The sequence below is a fragment of the Petromyzon marinus genome, chromosome 3, assembly GCF_048934315.1.
Source record: "Petromyzon marinus isolate PM22_M1 ecotype Great Lakes invasive population chromosome 3, UKy_Petmar_22M1.pri1.0, whole genome shotgun sequence".
Classification (NCBI taxonomy): domain Eukaryota; kingdom Metazoa; phylum Chordata; class Hyperoartia; order Petromyzontiformes; family Petromyzontidae; genus Petromyzon; species Petromyzon marinus.
The window spans coordinates 14,804,691-14,826,337 of record NC_133669.1 but is presented as its reverse complement, the minus strand read 5'-3'; the positions used below and the strand labels follow the sequence as shown (position 1 = coordinate 14,826,337).

General features: G+C 49.5%; 1 protein-coding gene and 1 long non-coding RNA gene across 3 annotated transcripts; one reads left to right on the top strand and one right to left on the bottom strand.

The window, feature by feature from the left end:
* Nucleotides 1–763: 763 nt before the first annotated feature.
* Nucleotides 764–19,730, bottom strand: LOC116954699 (uncharacterized). Of its 2 annotated transcripts, XR_012947131.1 has the most exons (6): nucleotides 19,372–19,730; nucleotides 16,562–16,638; nucleotides 15,357–15,630; nucleotides 13,251–13,335; nucleotides 3,501–12,092; nucleotides 764–2,414 (listed from the first exon to the last, which is right to left on the bottom strand). XR_012947131.1 is itself a non-coding variant. In XM_032975403.2 (5 exons), exons 1-5 carry the CDS (start codon nucleotides 19,728–19,730, stop codon nucleotides 11,571–11,573), a joined length of 1,317 nt encoding a protein of 438 aa, XP_032831294.2. In that variant the 3' UTR covers nucleotides 2,987–11,570. The 2 variants fall into 2 exon arrangements, 1 of the variants encoding a protein (XP_032831294.2); XM_032975403.2 differs by lacking the exon at nucleotides 764–2,414 and having other exon boundaries at nucleotides 2,987–12,092.
* Nucleotides 14,553–21,497, top strand: LOC116954707 (uncharacterized). The gene is made up of 2 exons (XR_004404741.2): nucleotides 14,553–14,761; nucleotides 19,395–21,497. It is a non-coding gene; the product is annotated as an uncharacterized LOC116954707 (long non-coding RNA).
* Nucleotides 21,498–21,647: the final 150 nt, after the last annotated feature.

Sequence of the window (21,647 nt, the reverse complement as noted above, 5' to 3'; positions counted from 1 at the left end):
AGATTTGTCCATGAAGCCATCCAGATATGCAAACACAGACACAACTTCAACCGAGAGGATGGTTTCCAATTGAGCAACCATTGGAAAGATGTTATAAATCAAGTCAAACGTTAGCTACCTTATAATTGTACAGCCATTTCCATTGCTTTCTAACAAAAATGGGGCTGTACTCGCTTTCGTGCAGTGCGCCATCGCTCCCCCCGAACCCCCTGCAGCATAACAAAAGGTGGCTGAACTCAGCCCTCCCCACCACCCACGTCCCTTTCTGGCTCCTCCCCCTCCCTTAACCTGTATATAATCCCGGCTGTCTCAGAGCTCTTCACTTGATACAGCTATTCTGCTGTGACTATTCCACCTGAAGACGGAACTTGTGTTGCCTTCGAAACGTCGTGATTTAATTTAGTTGTTTTATTTTATTTTACCTACATGACTTTACTGAAAAAAAACAAAGAGTATGAATCCTTGCAGTCACAAAAGCTTCAAATCTAGAAAAGGTAGATTAATACAGCGACAGCATTACTGTCCCAGGGCATTATATAAAATACTTTTTTTTCCCTAAGAAATCAGAATGTTTATTTAGACTGGAGGAATCCGATGAGCTATGAAGCTCTTTTTCACAGCTGTCCAGTATTCGATACATGGCTAGCACTTGTATTATTATTCTTAGTGTTCATCTTCTTGGTTCTTTCGGTAAAGTCACGTAGAATGAGAATAAAACAATAAAACAAAATAAGACAATACAATTCTCACTTATTGTCTCATTTTGTTTTATTGTTTTATTCTCATTCTACGTGACTTTACCGAAGGAACCAAGAAGATGAATCCTTGCAGTCACGAAAGCTTTAAATCGAAATTCTTAGTATTATTAGTTGCGATGTAAGCAGTTATTAATATTCTATTATATGATCGTTTTGTCCAAACAATGCAACTTTATGTGCGCGGAGCACACGTGACCGTATTGTAATCGCCCCACGTGGCTAATTCAAGTGGCTAAACTGACTCAAGTGGCAAAGCCGCTTAATGGAGCCTGCGAGTAATCCTCCCCAGTGAGGAGCTCGCATCTGGCTCCAAATTCCACATGGCTCACATGGCGGAGCCTAAACAGACTGAGAGTGGGTTTCGGCAGATGCAACTCTCTCATGAAATCATGGGGGTTCTGCTCAACCGAACAATGTGCATTTCAGGAGAAACAAAGAATGGGTCATCTCCTGAGATGCACCGCAGCTCCACATTGCACCCCTCAAGATTTGGAAATGCCAAAACCAGAAGCGATGGCCTGTGCAGAATATTGGGAAGATACCATATACGAACCGAGACCATATACGAACCTTATGGCGGGACGTCATTTAATGTCTGTTGAAGGCGAACGATACGGCAATCTATTCCTCTCGACGAGCTCTACACGATGCGCTAATCAAAGTTTAAAAGTTTTGTTTCTTCTGCGCATTCGTCCTCGCTGCTGCGCTTGGACGACAACAGAACGATCCGCGCCAGGCGGGTCACGGCGTTTATGTGCGCGGTGGGACGGAGTCGCCAGAAATAAATTAATTAATAACCATTTTGACTTCCGCTCATTCGGAACCCCGGGGTCCCGCCATAAGGTTCTTATGTTGGATAGGAGACACGAAGAACAAGCATTCTAATTCAATTACTCATATGCCAAAAACTTAGATGTGCACTGCACTCATTCGTGGAATTGTCCAAGCATCCCGATGCAGAATCCTCAAATAATTAAAAGACATATGTATATACATTGGTGTCCTCTATATTTATCCAGGATTTGCCTCATCACCGAGTTTCAAAATTAATGTATTATAGGAGAGTGCTGCGTTGGAGTTGTTTGGCCATTTCCATGGGGGTTTGGCACGCGGCACGAATCCGGAAAGTGTCCACAGAAAACCCTCTCCTCTGAGGGGATAACAACCACACATCCGTACCGAAAGATTTAAGAATCAGCTGTTATCTCCCTGGTCACCGAGCAGTTGAAGCTAATTTTGTACCCATGAGTCCCAACGAGGCTGAACGCTGCTATTCCATTCGCGCGCATGATGGCAGCAGCAATATGTTCAGGGAGCTGAATGCCGTTGTCGAGGCCTGCTAAGCCACGACGAGAGGGCTTCATGTGTTATTACAGCTCGGGTAGTTTTGCTATTTCCATCTCTGTTGAAGGAGCGCAAACTCCAGTGGTTTACAATGTCGTCCATAGTTCGGGTTGCATGGCCACAGTCGCACCGTGGCTTGTGTCTTTAAGTTTCTAGCCATGAAGGAGACGTGCGCATCGGCCTGTTGATGTCCATAATGCGGTTGATGGTTCCACCAGCAGTGTCTTCGAGGAGGAATATCAAAGCCAGTAGGTGAACGATTTCTGGGTCCCGAGTGAGGTGTTTGTTCTCGACGTTCGCGTTGTTCCACTCCTGTGGATGAATAGCCAGTACACTATTATTTTCACAAAGTGAAATCATCACAGTTATTCTCGTAGCGAGGTGTGTGGTCACTCGTGCCGCATCAAGGCGCTGCCCATGACCCTTAACGAGCGAGCAGGAAGCCTCCTCCTGCGTGGGGCCTCGCCCTAGGAGGTGACGGGTGACCCCCCCCCTCTCTCTCCCCCCCCCCCCATTCGCCGAGAGATTAAAAAAGAGTTGAGTTGTGACCGTCGTGGGTGCATAAACACTTAATATGTCAAAACTACTCACACTCAACAATGCTATATTTATATTCTTAGTTCTTTCGGTAAAGTCACGTTGAAGGGAATCAATAAAATAATAAAATATATATAAAACAATACAAATTCTCACGACGTTTCGACCATAACACAAACGGTCGTCATCAGGTGTGTCGGTTTGCATAAATTTATTTATTTTTAAAGGTGTATTTTATTTATTTATATAAAAAACGTTAGCGCCACGCACAGCGATTTGGCAGTTTATTTAGAAGGACTAGTCCATCTATGTTCTGAAATAAATAAACCGTTTGAAAATATGTAAATTTATGCAAACCGACACACCTGATGACGACCGTTTGTGTTATGGTCGAAACGTCGTGAGAATTTTTATTGTTTTATATATATTTTATTATTTTATTGTTTCTCTTCAACGTGACTTTACCGAAAGAACTAAGAAAATGAATTACTGCAGTCACGAAAGCTTTAAATCAAAATTTTATGCTATATTTGTTGTTCTTGCCAAAAGTGCAGTCAGTAAATGTACAAGCAAGTGTCAACGTACTTTTATACAAACAAGTAGCCCGCCAGGGTTATACGCGTGTGGCAGTGATTCAGTCGTACGATATGAAGGCAACATCACTGGGCAAACATGTGACAATTAGTAAAACTTTAACGACGGGAGGATGCTAGATTTCTGTGCGGCCTAGGGCCGTATTGTTAACAGCATCCTAGAGCATATTCGGTACATCCACGCGTGTTGGCTCCAAGCTAAATCTGCGGTGCCCTGTAGTGGAGGAATAATGAATGCGCGGTCTATGTCCTTGACACCAGCACCTACCATGGAGCTCATCTGTCCAACAGGCAATTGGTTGCCGTTCTTGCACCGTGGCAGTAGATATTCGCCTGGCTTACAATTCAACCTCACAATAGCCCGCTCTCAGCCAGCCGTGGAAAGACGGAAGTGAGATCATGATCACTGATGCTTAGCGGAAAAAAGGCGAGGTTTAAAAAACGGTGGCTTTTGATGCTGCTGCTATGTCAGCTCATTCAAAGACAAAGACACACCCATTCATGCATGCACACAGATAATATCGCTCGTATGTCCGCATTGGACTAATGGGGCAAGCGCTGTTCTGAAGCGCATGTCAGGTTCGCAAAGGCGCACAGGGGCACAATGTGGTCAACACCCATGCCTGGCTGCTCTCGTTTAAGAATGGGTCCACCGAGACTCAGGGCTTGTTCAGTTGTCACATTCCACTGATGTCAGCCGTGTTTGCGAATTCAACTCGGGTGTCTAGGTTTGTGCCACTTGGTACTCGTTTGAGGCTGAGTCGACCTAGAGGAGGCCCGGAGCCGGTTCAGATAATCGTCACTGGTGTTGCCCGTGAGCAGGTATCGAACCCGGGTGGCCAAGTTCGTAGCGCAGCGCGCAAATCGCTACACTACCGCTCGCCGGTAAAACACACAGCAACACACACACAGTAACACACAGTAACACACACACACAGTTACACACAGTAACACACACACAGTTACACACACACAGTTGCACACACACAGTAACAGACGCCCGCGATACCACAACGCGTGAAGCACCAGGGCCCGTTAGGGTAATGTTTTAATGTAAACTCTGCTCAACGGGAGCCTCGCTCGCTCTCAATTAAAAAGACGCGCAAGCTTTAGCCTCGATTCAATATCTCATCGAATAATTCCCCCCACCACCACCACGACGCCGCCGACGACGACGACGCATCCCGAGTGTGCTGTACAACTTTCCGCTTCGCACTGAACGAGTTGGCCCTTCGTGACGCCTGGAAAACACCAGCATCGGTTAAACAGGACGGACGGCTCACCAGTTGAGTTCAGCCCAGAGTTTCTCCTGCCTGAACAGACTCTGCGAGACAATGCATCGGTCAATGATGCCACTTGGCTGACGGGCTGAAATCTCTATACTTGCGCTACGCCGAGACAGAATCGTATCTATGACTTGCTTATTTTCAGTAATGCCGTCTTAAAAGTTTAATCGAAGTACATCGCCTCCGGGTCGGATCCACACAAGTGGCGGCTGCGAGTCTTAAACATACAGCTCACAGCTGTGCACGCACACGATCAAGTACATCACAAACGTTTCCGAGAAGATCGCTTGATAGTAAGAGTCACGATCGTCCCGAGATTCGCACCGTGCACGACAAACGCGCGCGCACACAACGCATTCAGACTTTTAATTCTAGATTTGAAGTTTTTGTGCATTATGCAAAAAAAAAACCATCAGCTAATTCCTGAATAAATAGTACTTTGTGGTCGCCTCTTGTCTTCGGTCACCATCACAATAAATGTAAAGCATATTTTGACAGACTGACAGGCAGAGGTGACACGGCGCGAGGCAACACGTGGGGCCGGTGTTGTCCTTATTGGGACTCATCAGTAGAGGATGGTCACCAGTGCTCAGAGGCTACGATGTCTGCCTCTGGGATCCATCAACCGTACGTGCAGCGCCCACGCCGACACCGTGGTGCCCATCAGCTCGGCTAACGCCAACGATAATAATATAATCTGAACATGATGAGAATCCCATAATGACTGTGTTTCTGTTACGATGAGTTGGCTCGTCATGTACACATTTGATTATCGCGGTGCGGGGTCGGTGGCTTCATTTCTTATTTCACTGCCCAAGCGGTGGTGGTGGTGGAGGAACGGGTCTGATGGTTTGGCCACCAGCCGGGCAGGATACTCGTGTTGGTGGGGTAAAGTTACGGGCACGCGTGGCCTCTCTCGTGAAACTGTCTACAGCATGGGGACAGAGCAACACCAGCAATCGACGTCTCGCGCAAAAACGTGGTGATCGCTTTAATCGGTCTCAGGAGGAGAGTCATCCCGGCGAGCCTCTGATTGGTGGTGGTGGTGATGATGATCATTTGATTAGCGAGGATGAATACGATGATTGTTTATGACTGATGGCTATTATCATGATGGTTATGGCCTATTTATTACGATGATGGTGACCATTATGTTTCTTTACTCAATGCGCTGATAAAACGCCTCCTCGCCAAGTACCAAAACGAAACAAAGATCTTCTTCCCGCTGTCCTCGTAGCCTCAAGGGCGCAACGCTGATCGTGAGCACCGATTCCAGGCGGCACGAAGCGCGTGGAGGTCTTGCGACCGAGCCACTTTCGGCTGCCTTTGTACCCCAAACCAAGTACAGTACTTCATTTAAGGCCGAGTCGATCTAGGATATGCTCAGGACAGTTTCAGACACTATTTTTTATCTCTCATGTTCTGCATTGTAGGGAATGTAACCCTATAATTGCTGGTGCGTAACGAATTACCCAAAATCACTGCACCACCATTCCCGACACACGCTGGTGCATGTATTATCTAAAAAAGCTTTACCGAGTCTCAAGACTCGTTTTCAGGAGGGCCCCATACTAGAAAGTGGGCCATTTTTTATTATTATTACACACTTACATTTAACTCACTCTGTCTGTTGTTGTATCCTCAAATCTTCTAACTCAATTTTAACCCACTTCCCAATGTGGTATCGACTGCAAACTTGGTATACTTATGTCATACTGATGCCAATACTATATTCTATCATAAAAACAAATATATTTTAAACATTCATTTGATATGTTATGTTTCGGCTTGGGTCTAATTGTCCACGCTCAACTGACGTTGCCTGTAATTGGCCACGGTCCCCCCTTACGTTGTGGCCAAGCTTCTGGGCCACTTCCTGGAGTCGTGGAGTTCTTCCATTACTAGTACATTTCATAAAAGCGTGTTTTTAAAAAAAGTGTTTTTTTTTTAATATTACTTATTTAAGTTTCTTTTTTTTTGTAGGAGGAAACCAGACTGCCCGGAGCTGTCCACACATGAGCGGAGACCGCTCAACCATCACTTCACGCAGATAGTTTAACACGCCGGCTGCATTCAAGATATAGAAACCATCCTGGCCCTGCAGGGCGATGTCCCCGTTTCCACGCGATCCACCCAACCTTCAATGAATGAGTAGCCTGCATCACTGCCATACTGAATACACATACTGTATATATAACAGACAATAGTATGTTTAATCGCCTACAAAAATAAACTCGCGATTTATTCCATCACGCTATGGCTTTCTCGACAGCAGCAACATTTAGGCAAACAGCCACCCTCTGGACTGGTTTTAACTTCTTTTACGAGTCTCATTCGCAGGGAGTGGCCAGTTTAACAAATGCCTCCGCGTTGCGTATTCTGTCACGGCAAGAATCCTCCGTGATCACCGTGGGGCACATTCACGCCAGTGTGTTCGACAAACACGTGGTCCAGAACAGAGGCGCAGCGTGAGTGGCATGGCCCCCGTGTCCAAATTCTTCTCCTCTTCAGAAGCTGGCGCTTAGGCGACCCTCCCCCTCCACTCTGGGCACGTGGGACCCCGGTGCAGCTGTATCGCTCGCACACTCGATAGCTAATGCACTGGAGTAAAAGTACTCTTGGTACGCGGACATAATTTTGTTTATGTTACTATTGGCGATAAAATAGACCTCTGCTTATGTGTTTATTATTTTGCTGCCCACAATCCACCAGGACGCGGCGCACAGCGAGTTGGTAGAGGATTGTCATGTCGCCTAGTAGCCCACAAGGCCACCAGTAACTGCACAACAACAATAACTATGCATCTGTAGTGCTCGACTTTACACGGACAACTTCTGTCTTTCTTCGAACACCGCTTTATTTACAACATTCAACATGTCCTCCACACTCCACAGCATCCAGGTCACCACAGCACGCTCGCCGTGTTCCGTTCGTCTCGCTCACCACCTTTGTCTCCCCACTATCACTTCACTTGCTTCGCACTCACCGACTCCCCATTCAGCAACTCTGCACACAGCGTCTTCCCACACAGCGACTTCGCACACTCCGCACACAGCGTCTTCAACTCCGCTACCGCTACGCTCTCTCCACTGCTGGATATTCTCTTCAGCTCCTCCGCACACAGCGTCTTCCCACACAGCGACTTCGCACACTCCGCACACAGCGTCTTCAACTCCGCTATCGCTACGCTCACTCCACTGCTAACTACTTCGTCTCGCTTCACACTCTGTTCCAACTCCGTTTCCCACTCTTGTTTCCAAACTCCACGTCTCCCTCGTCCAGATTCCAACTCGCTCTCTGTGTGTCTCCCACAATTTATCCCCATTCTCATTATCGCTAATTAATTGGCCCGCGTGCGGAGCGCACGCTTCGCGTCCTCAAACACCGGCCTTTCTCCAGACATCTCGACGCCTCCTCGCCCCTGACAACAGCCACAGCCAATCACCGCCGTTGCTGATCCTCTGGCTTAATTGGCCCAACCGTTACCTCATCATCCCAGCCCTTGCACCTGGCTGTCCTAACACGACCCACGCTGTTTTCGCCTTCTCCACAGGATGACCCCAGATAACCCCACACTGTCCGTGTGATCATGCAATCGCGCAGTTTCCACAACACACCTTCATACTCCACTACACATGTATACACACACGTTATACTTTATAATAAGGGGCCGTCCATAAATGACGTCACATGATTTTTGACCGCCCCCCCCCCTCGTCACACGGCGTCACAAAAAGTCAGACCCTCCCCCCCTCAAATATGACGTCACAAAGCTCTGCCCCCCTCCCCCCCAAATAAAACATGCTTCAAATCGCTTTAAACTATTGTCATTGTAGTGCGTATTTAATGTGGCGCTGCACTCTGATGTTGTAGGAGAAAACATTTATTAAAAAGCATATTTAATTAAGTAGAACGTCTTGTCTATATTTATTTAAAGTTGCACATTTTGATGTGACGTCACATTACTCCCCCCTCGTCACAAATGTCTGACCCCCCCCCCCCAGGTGCGTGACGCCATTTATGGACGGCCCCTAAGGCACATGGGTTTCAATCAAGTCATCTATGGGGGGGGGGGCGCTCCGTGAGGGCACTCGCGAGCGGAGAGAGGGGCCCGTCACCCAGGGGAGGAGTCCCCACTGGGGCGAGATCTCACCCCATTCATCTCCGAGCCCTGCTTTAGAGAGGAACGCCATAGAATAGGCTGACGTTTGGAGGCAATGATGACCCCATCTCAACGCTCTCAAACGAAAGGTTTCTGGGGTACCGACGTGTACAGCCCTTTTGTCAATCCACTCGTGGATGGGGGGGGGGAGGGGGGGGCTTCCCCACGCCATGCGGGTCGTGGGGGTTATTTGACCATACTTCACCACGCATCGTCAGTGCGCATTGGTGACGTCGGAGAGTACAGAAGTGCAATACAACAAATGCTGTTGCTGCCCGGTCTTCTACGTCCGACAATGCATCCCGACAGACTCGAAATAAACGTTGCACCGATGCGCGATGAAGAAGGCCCGTTGTATTGCTATGTTACCTACGATAAATATGTTGGTACCCATTTTTAGGCAGTGCTATATTGAAGAACGTATTGGCGAGTGGTTGTTCATAATGGAGTTTTGTCGGGGGTTAGATCGCGTAAGTATTCGCATGCGTCGCAAATAAATATTTACGCCATCTAACCCCCAAAAAACCTGTATGATAGATATTGGTCGCCAAAGCCGACTACTTGTTAAACCGAGTGATTGTTGATTTGAAGCTTTCGTGACTGCAGGAATCCATACTCTTTGGTTCTTTCGGTAAAGTCACGTAGGTAGAAAATTAACAGATCACGACGTTTCGATCGCAACACAAGCAACCGTCATCAGGTGGGACAACCACTGCCAACGTAGCAGCATCGCCAAGCGTTGTTGCGCACGGCGATCGCCCATCCAAGCAAAGCAATTCCCAACCACCGCTTAGCTCCGGAGATGTGACGCGACCGGTTGGCGGTGGCGCGGCCCAGATTTTCTGAACAGAGTGGAACACCACCGATGTGCAGAATGAACGCCTCATTCGAGAGCCAAGCATCGCGTCCTGGCTTTGACATTCCTCGAAGGCACCGGTAGGAACCATCAACCGCTACCGGTTCACAAATGCGCAACGAGGCGCATTTGTGAACCGGTAGCTACTCCTGACGCAGCTATCTGGCTCAACCACCTTAATGTCTTGCTACAGCTGCTGCCCTACATCAACAACCGCCGTACGGAGAAGACGAACCCGCATCAGAGCATCACCATCGCCTTCATAAATGTAACATTCACGGCACAAGCGGTGCGATGGTGGCAATGCGACCCAAACTTTAGTCCGTATAGTAAACAACTGCAGTCGGCGCTCCTTTAACGGAGGAAACGCAGAAACTGCAACTCTGTCTTCTCTGCGACTGCAGCACGCTTCCCGTGCAGAGCCGACCTCAACGTTGGCATTTAGAGCTCGTGAACGCGTTTGCCCATCGCAAACAAGAGCATAATTCGGCGACGGTTCTGTTAAACTGTGCGCCAGCCCAGCTCGTGAATTATTATTATTATTAATCCATTCTTCACACCGTGGACGGCTGTGTGTGGGGCAACGCCCAGATTGACTCCGCCTGCAGGCATTACCCACACGGGGGGGAGGGGGGGTGATTTGCCGATGTTCCCGTCTCATCACCAGCGGCGCCACACCATGCCCTCCTCGGAACCAATTGGCCCGGGTTTTTCCCCACGTAACACCCACGGGTCCTCGCGACTCAACCACCTACTCATGCCTGACCAACCGTGTCGGTTCAAATACAAACCAAGCCAACGCGAGCTACGGGTCTGCGATGATTACAAAGCACGCGCCACGTGACGGTACAGAGAGCAAAGGTGTACAATTAAGTACTCCCGATTTTACGCACACACACAAAGCGTTACACACACAATGTCGCTCTCTTAAATCGAGGGAGCGCTCCCTCCACGTCACACGTGACAAAATCACAAAGGAAAAGATCCCCCAGATAGCTTTTAACAGACTTGGAGCAAGTGCTGCTAGCGAGCACCATACTAAGGCTGGGATGGTGTGGGGGACGTTGTGGCCAGAATGACACCCGGCCACCTTCAGCTAACCCTCCTGCGAGTGCTGATGTTTACACACCCAACCGGGTACTCGTTTTAAAAGGCTGCCTCGACTTATGGGAGGGCCTGCGAACCGGTTCAGATATCACTCGCCTTGGCCAGGAGTCAAACTCAACGTGCTGGGTTCGTTAGTGCAGTGCGTTAACTGCAGCGCCTCTGCTCCCTACATCACACGTGATACAATCATCAGCACGATTTGTGTCTGAACGGCAGAATATGCGCAACACGAAAAATAGCTACCAGGGTAGGGAATAAAACATCATTTGAAATGTGGTGAAATACAATTGGAGAAATCTACAAATATGTACAGTCAAATCCCGAGTTACGTCGGGGATGCGTTCGTGAAAGGCGCGACGACGGATATGGAAACGATGTAAATGAAAACGATAACAGGGTAGGAGGATGCGAAGGCTGAGAGGCGACGGAAACCAGACAGGACAGATGGCGTCAGTGACGCAAGTGTGGGTTGAGGCGACGCAATCCAGGCAGTGGTATTAATAAAGTGACGACGTATTTGTGAAGTTACGTAAAAGGGGGAGAGACGTAATGAAATGTGGGGAGCGGTAGTGTAGCGGTTGGCGCACTGCGCTACGAACACGGCAACCAGAGTTCGATTTCCCTTCACGGCCAACACCAGTAACGATTATCTGAACCAGTCCTGGGCCTCCCCTAGATCCACTCAGCCTCAAATGAGTATCTGGTGCGGTGTGTAAAATCATCGCCACTAGGGAGACAAAGACGGCCGGGCGTGGTGCTCGCCACCCACCCCCTCGTGTACCGTTTTGGCCTTCAAAGGGCGCTCGCAAAAAGCACTTGCCCCAACAGTCTGTTCGGCTATACAGGGAATCTTTGTCCCTTTTAATCAATGCGGCCCCATTGGCAGATGTGGCTACTCCCGCAGTACACGATGCTGCTGCTGCTGCCCTAAGCTAGACGCTGCTGCTGCTGCTGCCCCCGCTCGGGTGCCGCTGAAGAGCCTGGAGTGCGAGCAACTGCCCTGGTCACGACTGCGGCTCGACATGGGAGCGCCGCTCCCCTCGAGGCGTCGTCGCATGTGGCTGAAGCTGGCGATGATAGAGTCGGATTTGTGGCTGTAGATGAGGCTGCAGCGGGAGAAGTAGCGCCAGCAGCAGCACCAGGCTCCCTGGCTCCGGGAGATGACGCAGTCGAAGACGCTTGAGACGCAACCGAGGACGCATCTCCGGAGAGTGATGTCGATGCAGCAGGAGATGCAGCAGACGATGCTGCTGCTGCTGCGTCAGAAGATGGAGAGCTGGGATGGCTTTGGTCCGTGGGCGTTGGGCTGGGGAGGGGAGAGCCGAACTCGGCTTCCTGCTCCATCTGCTGCAGCCTCTCCAGCTGCTCCAGCTCTCGGCTCGATGGAATCGAGTCCTTACGGGGGCGACCCTTGGGCTTCGTGGGGGAAAGCAAGCCGCTGCCTACCACCTGAAGAGGCACACGAAGGGGAAACTCACTCAAGGAATCCCTCGGCAGCATGCTCGCCCACTTACTCGACCACATATGCATGGATGTATGTTGAACATCTTTCGCAACGTACGTAGTCAACCATGATAACAGTATGTAACATAATTTTTGTTCCTGGGTATACTAAGTGTTATATTTTTTATTGCTTATTGCCAAAAAGTACAGAAAATGGCTATGATTCCCCACAAACTTTGCTTTTGTGACCAGGACTTTATGTGAACGAATGACACAAATGCACACCACGTTTTCTCATTGAAAATAGGTAAATTTAAAAATACCACTGTCCTGGTCACAAAAGCAAAGTTTGTGGGGAATGATACCAAATTTCTGTACTTTTGAAGCATAAGCAATTCGGAAATAACACTTACTACCCAGAGTTGTTTTTGTTACACTGTAATCGGACGTGCGGAGGAATGACGACAAACGAACTTATACTCGTTCACCTACACACTGGCTCGCTCCGAACAGCCTCATGTCTAGACTTGGTGCATGCCAAGCCGTGGCTGCGAGTGTTTATTCGTGCCTGTTCACTCGCCAGACATTGTGCACCAGGTGTGCTGTGTGCTTAAGGATCACTGCGTCTCACTGGAAGATTAATTCCTGTCCGATGAGTTGCCTTCCTGAGGAAATTAAGCGAGGGATCAGAAGATAGCTGCCGGTACTTTTATGAGCAGTCAAGATGCACCCCGAGTGTACCCCAGTTTCCTGTTAATCACCGACACCGCTGGCTGTGATGCAGCCCCACACCTCTGTCTGATCCCACCACCGTGTTACAAGGACCATTGAACAAACTGTGGATTAAAACGCGGGATTCATCGGCCAACAGTGCAGGTCTCCAGCATTGTCCATCGCACTGTTTGTGGCCTCATTTGTAATCCTGGAAGTCTATACTGTACTGGATTCAATCTCCACTTAATTAATTGTCCCTATTAAATTGCTTCGCTGTCAAGATCTGCGTGCAATTTTCCCTCTGGTCTCAGGATTCTGTCTCTATCAATGCCAACATTTGCTAACATTTCTGTCTTGGCAATCACCAAGCTTCCTGTAAATACGTATACAGAAAATCAGTTATGCGAAGGTGAGATTTGATCAGTGAAATGACGAAGGAAGGGCCCTTACAATTTTCTTCCATTTCATGCGCCGATTCTGGTACCAGGTTTTCACCTGAAGTTGAGTTAGGCCCAGACATCCGGCCAAATCAATCCTGTAGGGAGACACGACAACACCAAACAACAACACTCACAAACAACAACAACACTCACAAACACAACATAAACTCATAAACACACTCCACCTGTTGTGACAGTTATTGGGACTATTTCTAACTCATACATTATTTCTGTCCGTTTAAAACTCGCGGATGGTGGGGGTGGGTACATTGCGGACACGTGAACTCTCATAAAGTCTATGCTCATGAACGAAACCCGAGTGAAGAATTGCCTCTCTATTGGGGAGTTTACGTGATCGTAACACAGCAGCCAAATTAATCAAAGGGTTGCCCAAAACTTAAAACCATTCAAAACAAAACTGATGTTATCATACTTCCCAGAACTGGCGCACGCTGGAACGCATTACAAGAAGAGCCATTTGCCGTGATCCGTGAGTTCGTCTACCCCGTGAGCTCGTGAGCTCGTGTGCCCCGTGAGCCCCGTGTACCCCGTGACCTCGTGACCTCGTGACCTCATGTACCCCGTGAGCTCGTGTACCCCGTGTACCTCGTGTACCCCGTGTACCCCGTGACCTCGTGACCTCGTGTACCACGTGTACCACGTGAGCTCGTGTACCCCGTGAGCTCGTGAGCTCGTGTGCCCCGTGAGCCCCGTGTACCCCGTGACCTCGTGACCTCGTGACCTCATGTACCCCGTGAGCTCGTGTACCCCGTGTACCTCGTGTACCCCGTGTACCCCGTGACCTCGTGACCTCGTGTACCACGTGTACCCCGTGAGCTCGTGTACCCCGTGAGCTCGTGTACCCCGTGAGCTCGTGAGCTCGTGTACCCCGTGAGCTCGTGTACCCCGTGTACCCCGTGTACCCCGTGAGCCCCGTGTACCCCGTATACCCCGTGACCTCGTGTACCCCGTGACCTCGTGTACCCCCCCTTGCTGGCGCTAGTGGCTCCCCCCCCACGCGCGTCCTGATCGACACGCCGGCGATTTTGGACGATTTTTGACCCCCCCCCCTCCCCCCTCAAATATGACGTCACAAAGCCCTGCCCCCCCAAAAATAATAATAATAATACATGCTTCAAATCGCTTTAAACTATTGTCATTGTAGTGCATAGAACGTGTTGTCTATAATTATTTAAAGTTGCGCATTTTTACGTGACGTCACATTTCTAAACCCCCTCCCTTGTCACACATCGTCACAAATGTCTGACCCCCCCCAGGTGCGTGACGTCATTTATGGACGGCCCCTTATCCGGTTCGATCAAAGCAGAAGTCATTTCTCACAAAGCATGGCGAGCGCACGCGCGGCGTCGCTAGCGCACCCACAAGAGTCGCTCGCGAACTTTTCCCCTTCTCGTATCGTCCCCTGGCACTGCTCGACATTGGAATGAATGATCATCCCGTCGTCGCCGTTCCCCCAAGCTCGTGTGACCGCGGTGGCGAGATGCTATCCCTCTTCGCCTGGTATGCAGGACGGGGGCGTGGGGTTCGATACTATATGGATTTTAAGACCGGGAGCAAGTGGAGGGCTTCACCATTCTAGCTAATTTCCCGATGATGCTGGATGTAATGACCAGCGAAACGTCGTACTCACAAATTGTAAATGATGTTGATTCACTCTGCAACACACCGGTGGGCTAAAGTGGTGAACTGTTTGGCCGTGTCGGGTGGTGGAGGGTTACGACACATTTATAAATAACGCGATCTCACCCAAAAACCTTTCTTATGAATAATATTAGTCGCGAAAGCCTACGTGTTAAACTGGATTTAAATGTTAGCGTAGTTATTTGATATTGGCAGATTCATTCACCAATGACTGTCATGGACGATACAATTTCACACATTTATGAATCACATCACGTACCCCCTGGGGTCCGCGTCCCCCCGGTTGAGAACCACTAATTAAACCTCAAGAAACGTATCAACTCTTACCAATTACAACTTTGAATGATGCTGTTTGTTCCGAGCCGTTGAGCATATTTGAGTCATTTTGGCCTGTTGAGCAATTGTGTTAAAACAAAAATACAAGGGCACCCCCACCACACGCGCTCTGACTCACCTGTCGGGCGTGGAGAGGTACTTCTGCTTCTCGAACTTGGTCTCGAGGCACGTGAGTTGCGACTCAGTGAACACTGTACGGTTCCTGCGGAGCCGCTTAGCGCAGCGGTCCCGCGGGAACGGCGGGGCCACGGGGGGCACCGCACCCCCGCCGGGGGCCGCACTCCCCCCAGCTGCGGCCTGGGCCCTGGGACCTGGGTCCGAGGAAGTCGCAGATCCCCGGGGAATGGCGGGGATCACCCAGCGCGGCGCGGGGGACAGGAAGGTGTAGGGTGCTGAGAGGGAGAGCGGATGGGGGTAACGGGCCGTGGGGGAGGAGGAGGAGAGAGCGGGGGGGGGGGAGAAGTGAATGAAGGAGACAGATGACGAAGAGGTTATGGAGAGATTAAACAAGAGGAGAATGTGACGAGGGATGATGAGGGGGTGATAGCGAGTCGCACCATGACGGATGTAAGTAGAGACAGGGAAATCACGAGAAAGATGGAGAGAGGCAGGGGGTGACAGGAAGAGGAGGCAGGGGGTGACAGGGAGAGGCAGGGAGAGGCAGGGGGTGACAGGGGGAGGCAGGGGGAGGCAGGGGGTGACAGGGGGAGGCAGGGGGTGACAGGGAGAGGAGGCAGGGGGTGACAGGGAGAGGCAGGGAGTGACAGGGGGAGGCAGGGAGTGACAGGGGGAGGCAGGGGGTGACAGGGAGAGGAGGCAGGGAGTGACAGGGGGAGGCAGGGAGTGACAGGGGTGACAGGGAGAGGCAGGGAGAGGCAGGGGGTGACAGAAGGAGGCAGGGAGTGACAGGGGGAGGCAGGGGGTGACAGGAGGAGGCAGGGAGAGGCAGGGAGAGAGTTAGGAGCACTCACGTGGAAGCGTGTCCATGCTGAATGTGATGTCACATTGTCACCATCGAGTTTTTATTGCGTTGTTATCAATACATTTTCCGATAAAAGGCCACCAAATTATACCAAATATCAGAGACAGACACATCCATCGGTGAAATTTAAATTACTGTGAAAATGACCTGTAGTGAATGGCACGGTAATTCGTCCCGATGTGTCACGATTTAGTGATCATGTCTGGCGGCTTGGTATGAGCCGCTGTGTCTAGGCATTAGCTGCGTGCTGCACCGCTAACATCACAGCTGCTCGCCGTGTCTAATAACCTCGCCTTGCCCTGGTTCAAACGCAGTGGTCACTGGGTGAGCATCACACTCACCGTCCCTCGGGTCAAAGTTGAACTCCACCGTGACGTCGTGATTCTCCGCATCCCTTGTGAGCAGGGGTCGCTTCTGCCTGAAGTCAGACGAACATTCGCGGTCACGGCAATGTCGACTGCAATCGTCGCGAACACGGACTGCGTAACGGTGGAACGATTCACCGCTTCTCCGCGCAGAGACTTCATTGACACGGTTTAACACGTGGGCTTTCGCGACCAATAGCATCCACAAGAGGTTTTTTTGGATTGATCGCGTAAATATAAAAATATAAATGCGTCGTTAAATCTGCCACCACCCGACACAGCCAATTAGTAAGGTTTGTCACGTAAACAAAACATGACAATTTATTACTAGTACAGCACGCCGGAATTATTGATTGGCACTGCACGGCACCGCCACCACAATTTGGTTCAAGCACCGCCTCTCTTTCTCCTCGTTTCTATTGTTCGTCGTTCGGTCTGTTCCCTCCATTGGCCTAAATGTACCAATTGCAGATGGCATGCGTATACAGAATCAGGATCTTTATTTTATTCTGGAGGAATCCGATGGAGCTGTAAAGCTCTTTTTCACAGATGTCCAGTCGGGGCGGGTCAGAAAGTGACAACAAAACAGTACAACAACAAAACAGTACAACAACAAAACAATAAAACAAAGTATAAGAAAGGTAAGCAAATCACAAAAAAACTTTTTTATTTTAAATATATTTTCTTCTTTAAAAAGTTGTTATGCTTACCTTGCCTATACTTTGCACTCCTATTGTGTTTTATTTTAATAAAATAAAAAATACAACTATTTTATATTTTACCAGATAAAGCCCACTATAGCTATTAGCTTTTTTTTTTACAGAAGCAACCAGGCCACAAATGGTAGCTCAACGAAGTGGCGTATCGTGTGTGAACGTACAGCACACAAATAATAGAAATAATCTAAACGCATGTTCTTGGTACTTTCGGTAAAGTCACGTAGAAGGGAAACAAAATAATAAAAATATAAAACAATAAAATTCTCACGACGTTTCGACTGCAACACAAGCAATCATCATCAGGTGTGAAACCCACAACAAGAAAATTTGAGGTGTTGGTCCTACCGTGTTTCAGGTCTGCTTTGTGTTCACGAATGAGAGATTCGTTCATGAGGCTATCCACATATACAAACACAGAGACAATTTCAACCGAGAAGATGGATTCTGGCTTAGCAATCATTGGAAGGATATGATAAACCATTTCGGGTCTTAATTGATTGATCACGCTTAAGGTGGCTTTCAGACCGCATCCATTATTTTTCGTCTCCCCCCTCCTCTTTTCTGAACATAGATGGACTCGTCCATCTGAACAAACTGTCAAATCGCTCTCCGTGGTGCTAACGTTAAAAATAACCGCCACTTTTTTCAAATTTTCTTGTGGTTTTCACACCTGATGATGATTGCTTGTGTTGCATTGTTTTACATTTTTATTATTTTATTGTTTCCCTTCTACGTGACGTTACCGAAAGAACCAAGAATATGAATCCCTGCAGTCACGAAAGCTTTAAATCAAAATCTAAACGCATGTTTCTAAATGTGAAGGAAAAAAAAGCGGAGGAGCCTGGAGAAAATCATCTACGCTTGAATCTTGATTTGAAGCTTTCGTGACTGCAGGAATCCAAACTCTTTGGTTCTTTCGTTAAAGTCACGTAGTTAGAAATACAATAAATCACGACGTTTCGGGCGCAACACAAGCGTCCATCATCAGGTGTGAAAGCATGCCTCAGCAGTAGACCATGCTTTCCCACCTGATGATGGACGCTTGTGTTGCGCCCGAAACGTCGTGATTTATTTTATATTTTATACCTACGTGACTTTACCGAAAGAACAAAAGAGTATAGAATCTACACAAGCGCGGTGAGAGCAGGCGTCAGGGTCGGGGTCAAGCCACCGACCTCCTGCGTAGCAGGCGAGGAAGATCACATCACCGTAGCGCCCCTTTAGTAGATTAATATTACTTAACGATTTCGTGTATGTCGCAAATAATAATTTCGTACATGAACGGAACTTAAGAACAGATTCACGAGCATTATAAACAAATATATGGTTCACTCGTTCAATCACTCGGCTTAGCCGTCGAGTGTGCAGGCGGTGCGATTACACCAGGGCCCATCAGGCATTAGGGGGGTGAGGAGCGTGGGGGGGTGAGGAGCGTGGGGGGTGAGGAGCGTGGGGGGTGAGGAGCGTGGGGGGTGAGGAGCGTGGGGGGTGAGGAGCGTGGGGGGTGAGGAGCGTGAGGAGCGCGAGGGTGAGGAATGCCTGGAGCGGTGGTGTAGCGGTTTGCGTGCCACACTACACACCCAGCAACCCAAGTTCTCGGCCCGCTCGTGACCAACAACAGTGACGTTTATCTGAACCGGCCCTGAGCCTCCCCTAGTTGACGCATCCTCAAATGAGTACCTGGTACGATGTGTAAATATCGCCACTTAGGAGCCAAAGGCGGCCGGGCGTGGGGTGTTGGCCACCATCGTGTACCGTTCAGGCCTTAATAGGTGCTCGCTTAGAGCACTTGCCCCAAAAGTCTGTTTAGGCTAGACGGGGGATCTGTGTATTTGTCTTTGGTGAGTAACAGAAACGGGTTAAGGGACAATTGCTCGAACAGAGCAGGACTCTGTTTGGGGGGTGGGGCTTAGTCTTCAGGGGGGTGGGGCATCGCCACCTCTGCCCCTCCCCCTTACCTCCCCGTTACCATTTAAACCCCGACAATCCATATTTTATTGGCGTTACTAGATCCGCCTCTGTCTGTAAAGCCGTGCCATTGCTTTCCCTGTGTTGTTGTTGTCGTACTTGCGTCTGTCCGATGTCGCCAGGTCCAGGAAGGAGTCGTCCTCGCTCTCCCGTCCGTCGCTGTCGCCCTTCAGGATCTCCTCCACCATGAACGATATATAGCGGCGCCTCGGTGCCCCGGGGGCACCTGGGAACCGCGGGGGCACGTTGGCACCCATGTTGCCCGAAGGAGGGAAGAGACCATGGGTGCCCGAAGGGTAGAAGAGCTCGGGGATCTCGTCGGGATGGAGGTGCCCTGGCGGCGCGAGGAGGCCTCGCTTCTCCAAGGTGGCGAGCGCTCCACCCAGGTGGCCTCTCATCGCTCGCCCCGGGGGCGTCAGCCTCAGGTCCATGGGGGAGTGCTGCGGGTCACGTGACATGTTGGGGCTGCGAGTGGAAAGGGTTTGTGGGGGGAAATTTAGCAACCACGAAACGGCTCATCCCCTACAGGACCCTTACCCCATCCCATACAGAACTCTCCCATAACATACAGAACCCTCCTCTCATCCCATATATAAACATCATCTCCTCCCATACAAAACCCTCCTCTCATCCTAAAAATAACCCTCCTCCCATCCCAAACAAAAACATCCTCTCATCCCAAACAGAACCGTCGTCTTACCCGATACAAACGACCATCTAATAATTATCAGGCATGTGCAGCGTCTAGCGGCGACCTTGCATTTGAACGCAGACGACGAGCGAACGTGATTAGGCGAGCGGTGGTGACGGAGTTTGGGAGACCCTGGCAGCATCATCCCGCACGAAGTAAGCGGCCACGCGTGGCGTGTAACGCCTCTGCTCAATCGATGATGATGATGATGATGCTGATATATCATTGTCATTGTAACATTTTTTGTTAACAATGTTTGTTTTACCTTTGTGTTAATGATGGTGCGTTAACAGTGGCTTACATAGCGTTTCCCGATGTCCTTTCAATTAAATGAAATGCGGAAAGATTGTTTGACACGGTTAGGTAGTCAATGACACATATGCAACTATTTTGTTTGTTGACCGGATTCATGATTAGAAACATTCGCGTTGGGTGCCCAGGTGTTCATCCCGGCGCCCAGCCAGCGCAGGCAACGCAGCTCGATCGGCCGGACCCCGGCGCGAGTTCCCAGCTCTCCGCACGCCACGTGCGCAGCTGTGCGCTGGTGGGGGGTTGGTGGATCGTGCACAGATTTATCCCGGGTGATGCGATTCCTGTATCGGGCCCTGCATGGGGTCGCACATCTCAGAGCGCCCCGGTGATCTTCGCACGATCCACCCACCCGGGTGTCCCGGGAAATATTTAAAGCAGAGATAAAGATCCCCCTTTATAGCCCAAATACGGACCAGTGAGGCAAGTGCTGTTGACGAGCACCTATGAAGGCCGGGACGGCACAGTGAGCATTGGGCGACGTTCACTTGCTGCTAATAATGCCCTTCCTTCGTTTTGTGATCCTCGAGATCTGTTCAGGAGGAGGGTGCTGCCTGCATTCGGGAGGCTTGGACAAATTACATTTGTGCGTAGTTGGGAAGTGTGGCAGTAATTTGGAATTCCCGGAGAAACCCACGCAATACGGAGCGATAATCGCTCGGGCACACGAACGGAACCTGCTTTGTGCTGCCAAACCACACATGCGCATGATGCGGACGATTTACATAATCGTGTGACGGTATCCGTATATTCTGGGTGTAATGTGTGCGCCAGTATATGAGATATATACAGACACACACTTGAGGTGCACATTATATCGCTACTTGGCCTGTATAGCGAATTTGTCTAAACTGCAAGAGCAACAAAAATAACAGTGATAATTATACAAACCACCACAATCGTAAGAGGCCAATTTGAATTACACCTTTTGTTTTGCAAGGGAGAGCTGGCTGAGATAAGACGGCTACCGCCATCACAGTCATAAAGCAAAGAGCGGCTCTCTGGACAGCGCGGCGAGTTAAACGCAGCGCACCTTGAATCAGAGCCAAACTCAAACTTCGCGTTTGACACGTAGGCTTTCGCAACCAATATTATTCATAATAAATGGGGTTTTTTTGGGGTTTAATCGCGTAAGCATAAATGTGTTGTCTTCTTCTTTCGTATGACATTGTGAAATGCAAGAGTTTTTTTATTGATCGTAATAAATGTATGCAAAGGTTCCTCATCCAGTCCAGTGATGATGTGGTTGACGCAGTGTGGATTTCAGCGACACCGCCAGGATGTGCATGGATGGAGCATTCATCGGTGATGTGCTTGATGGTTTAGACTTCTCCACAGCCGCAGTTGGGCGATTCTTTGATCTTCCATTTAAGGA

Excerpts from the sequence above, each read along its gene's own strand:
- LOC116954699 (XM_032975403.2), bottom strand. The coding sequence starts at position 19,730 with ATGTCACGTGACCCGCAGCACTCCCCCATGGACCTGAGGCTGACGCCC. Across the intron at positions 16,639-19,371 it reads GCGACATCGGACAGACGCAA|GCAGAAGCGACCCCTGCTCA; the intron begins GTACGACAACAA and ends GTCTGACTTCAG. Across the intron at positions 12,093-13,250 it reads GCATGAAATGGAAGAAAATT|GTGGTAGGCAGCGGCTTGCT; the intron begins GTAAGGGCCCTT and ends GTGCCTCTTCAG.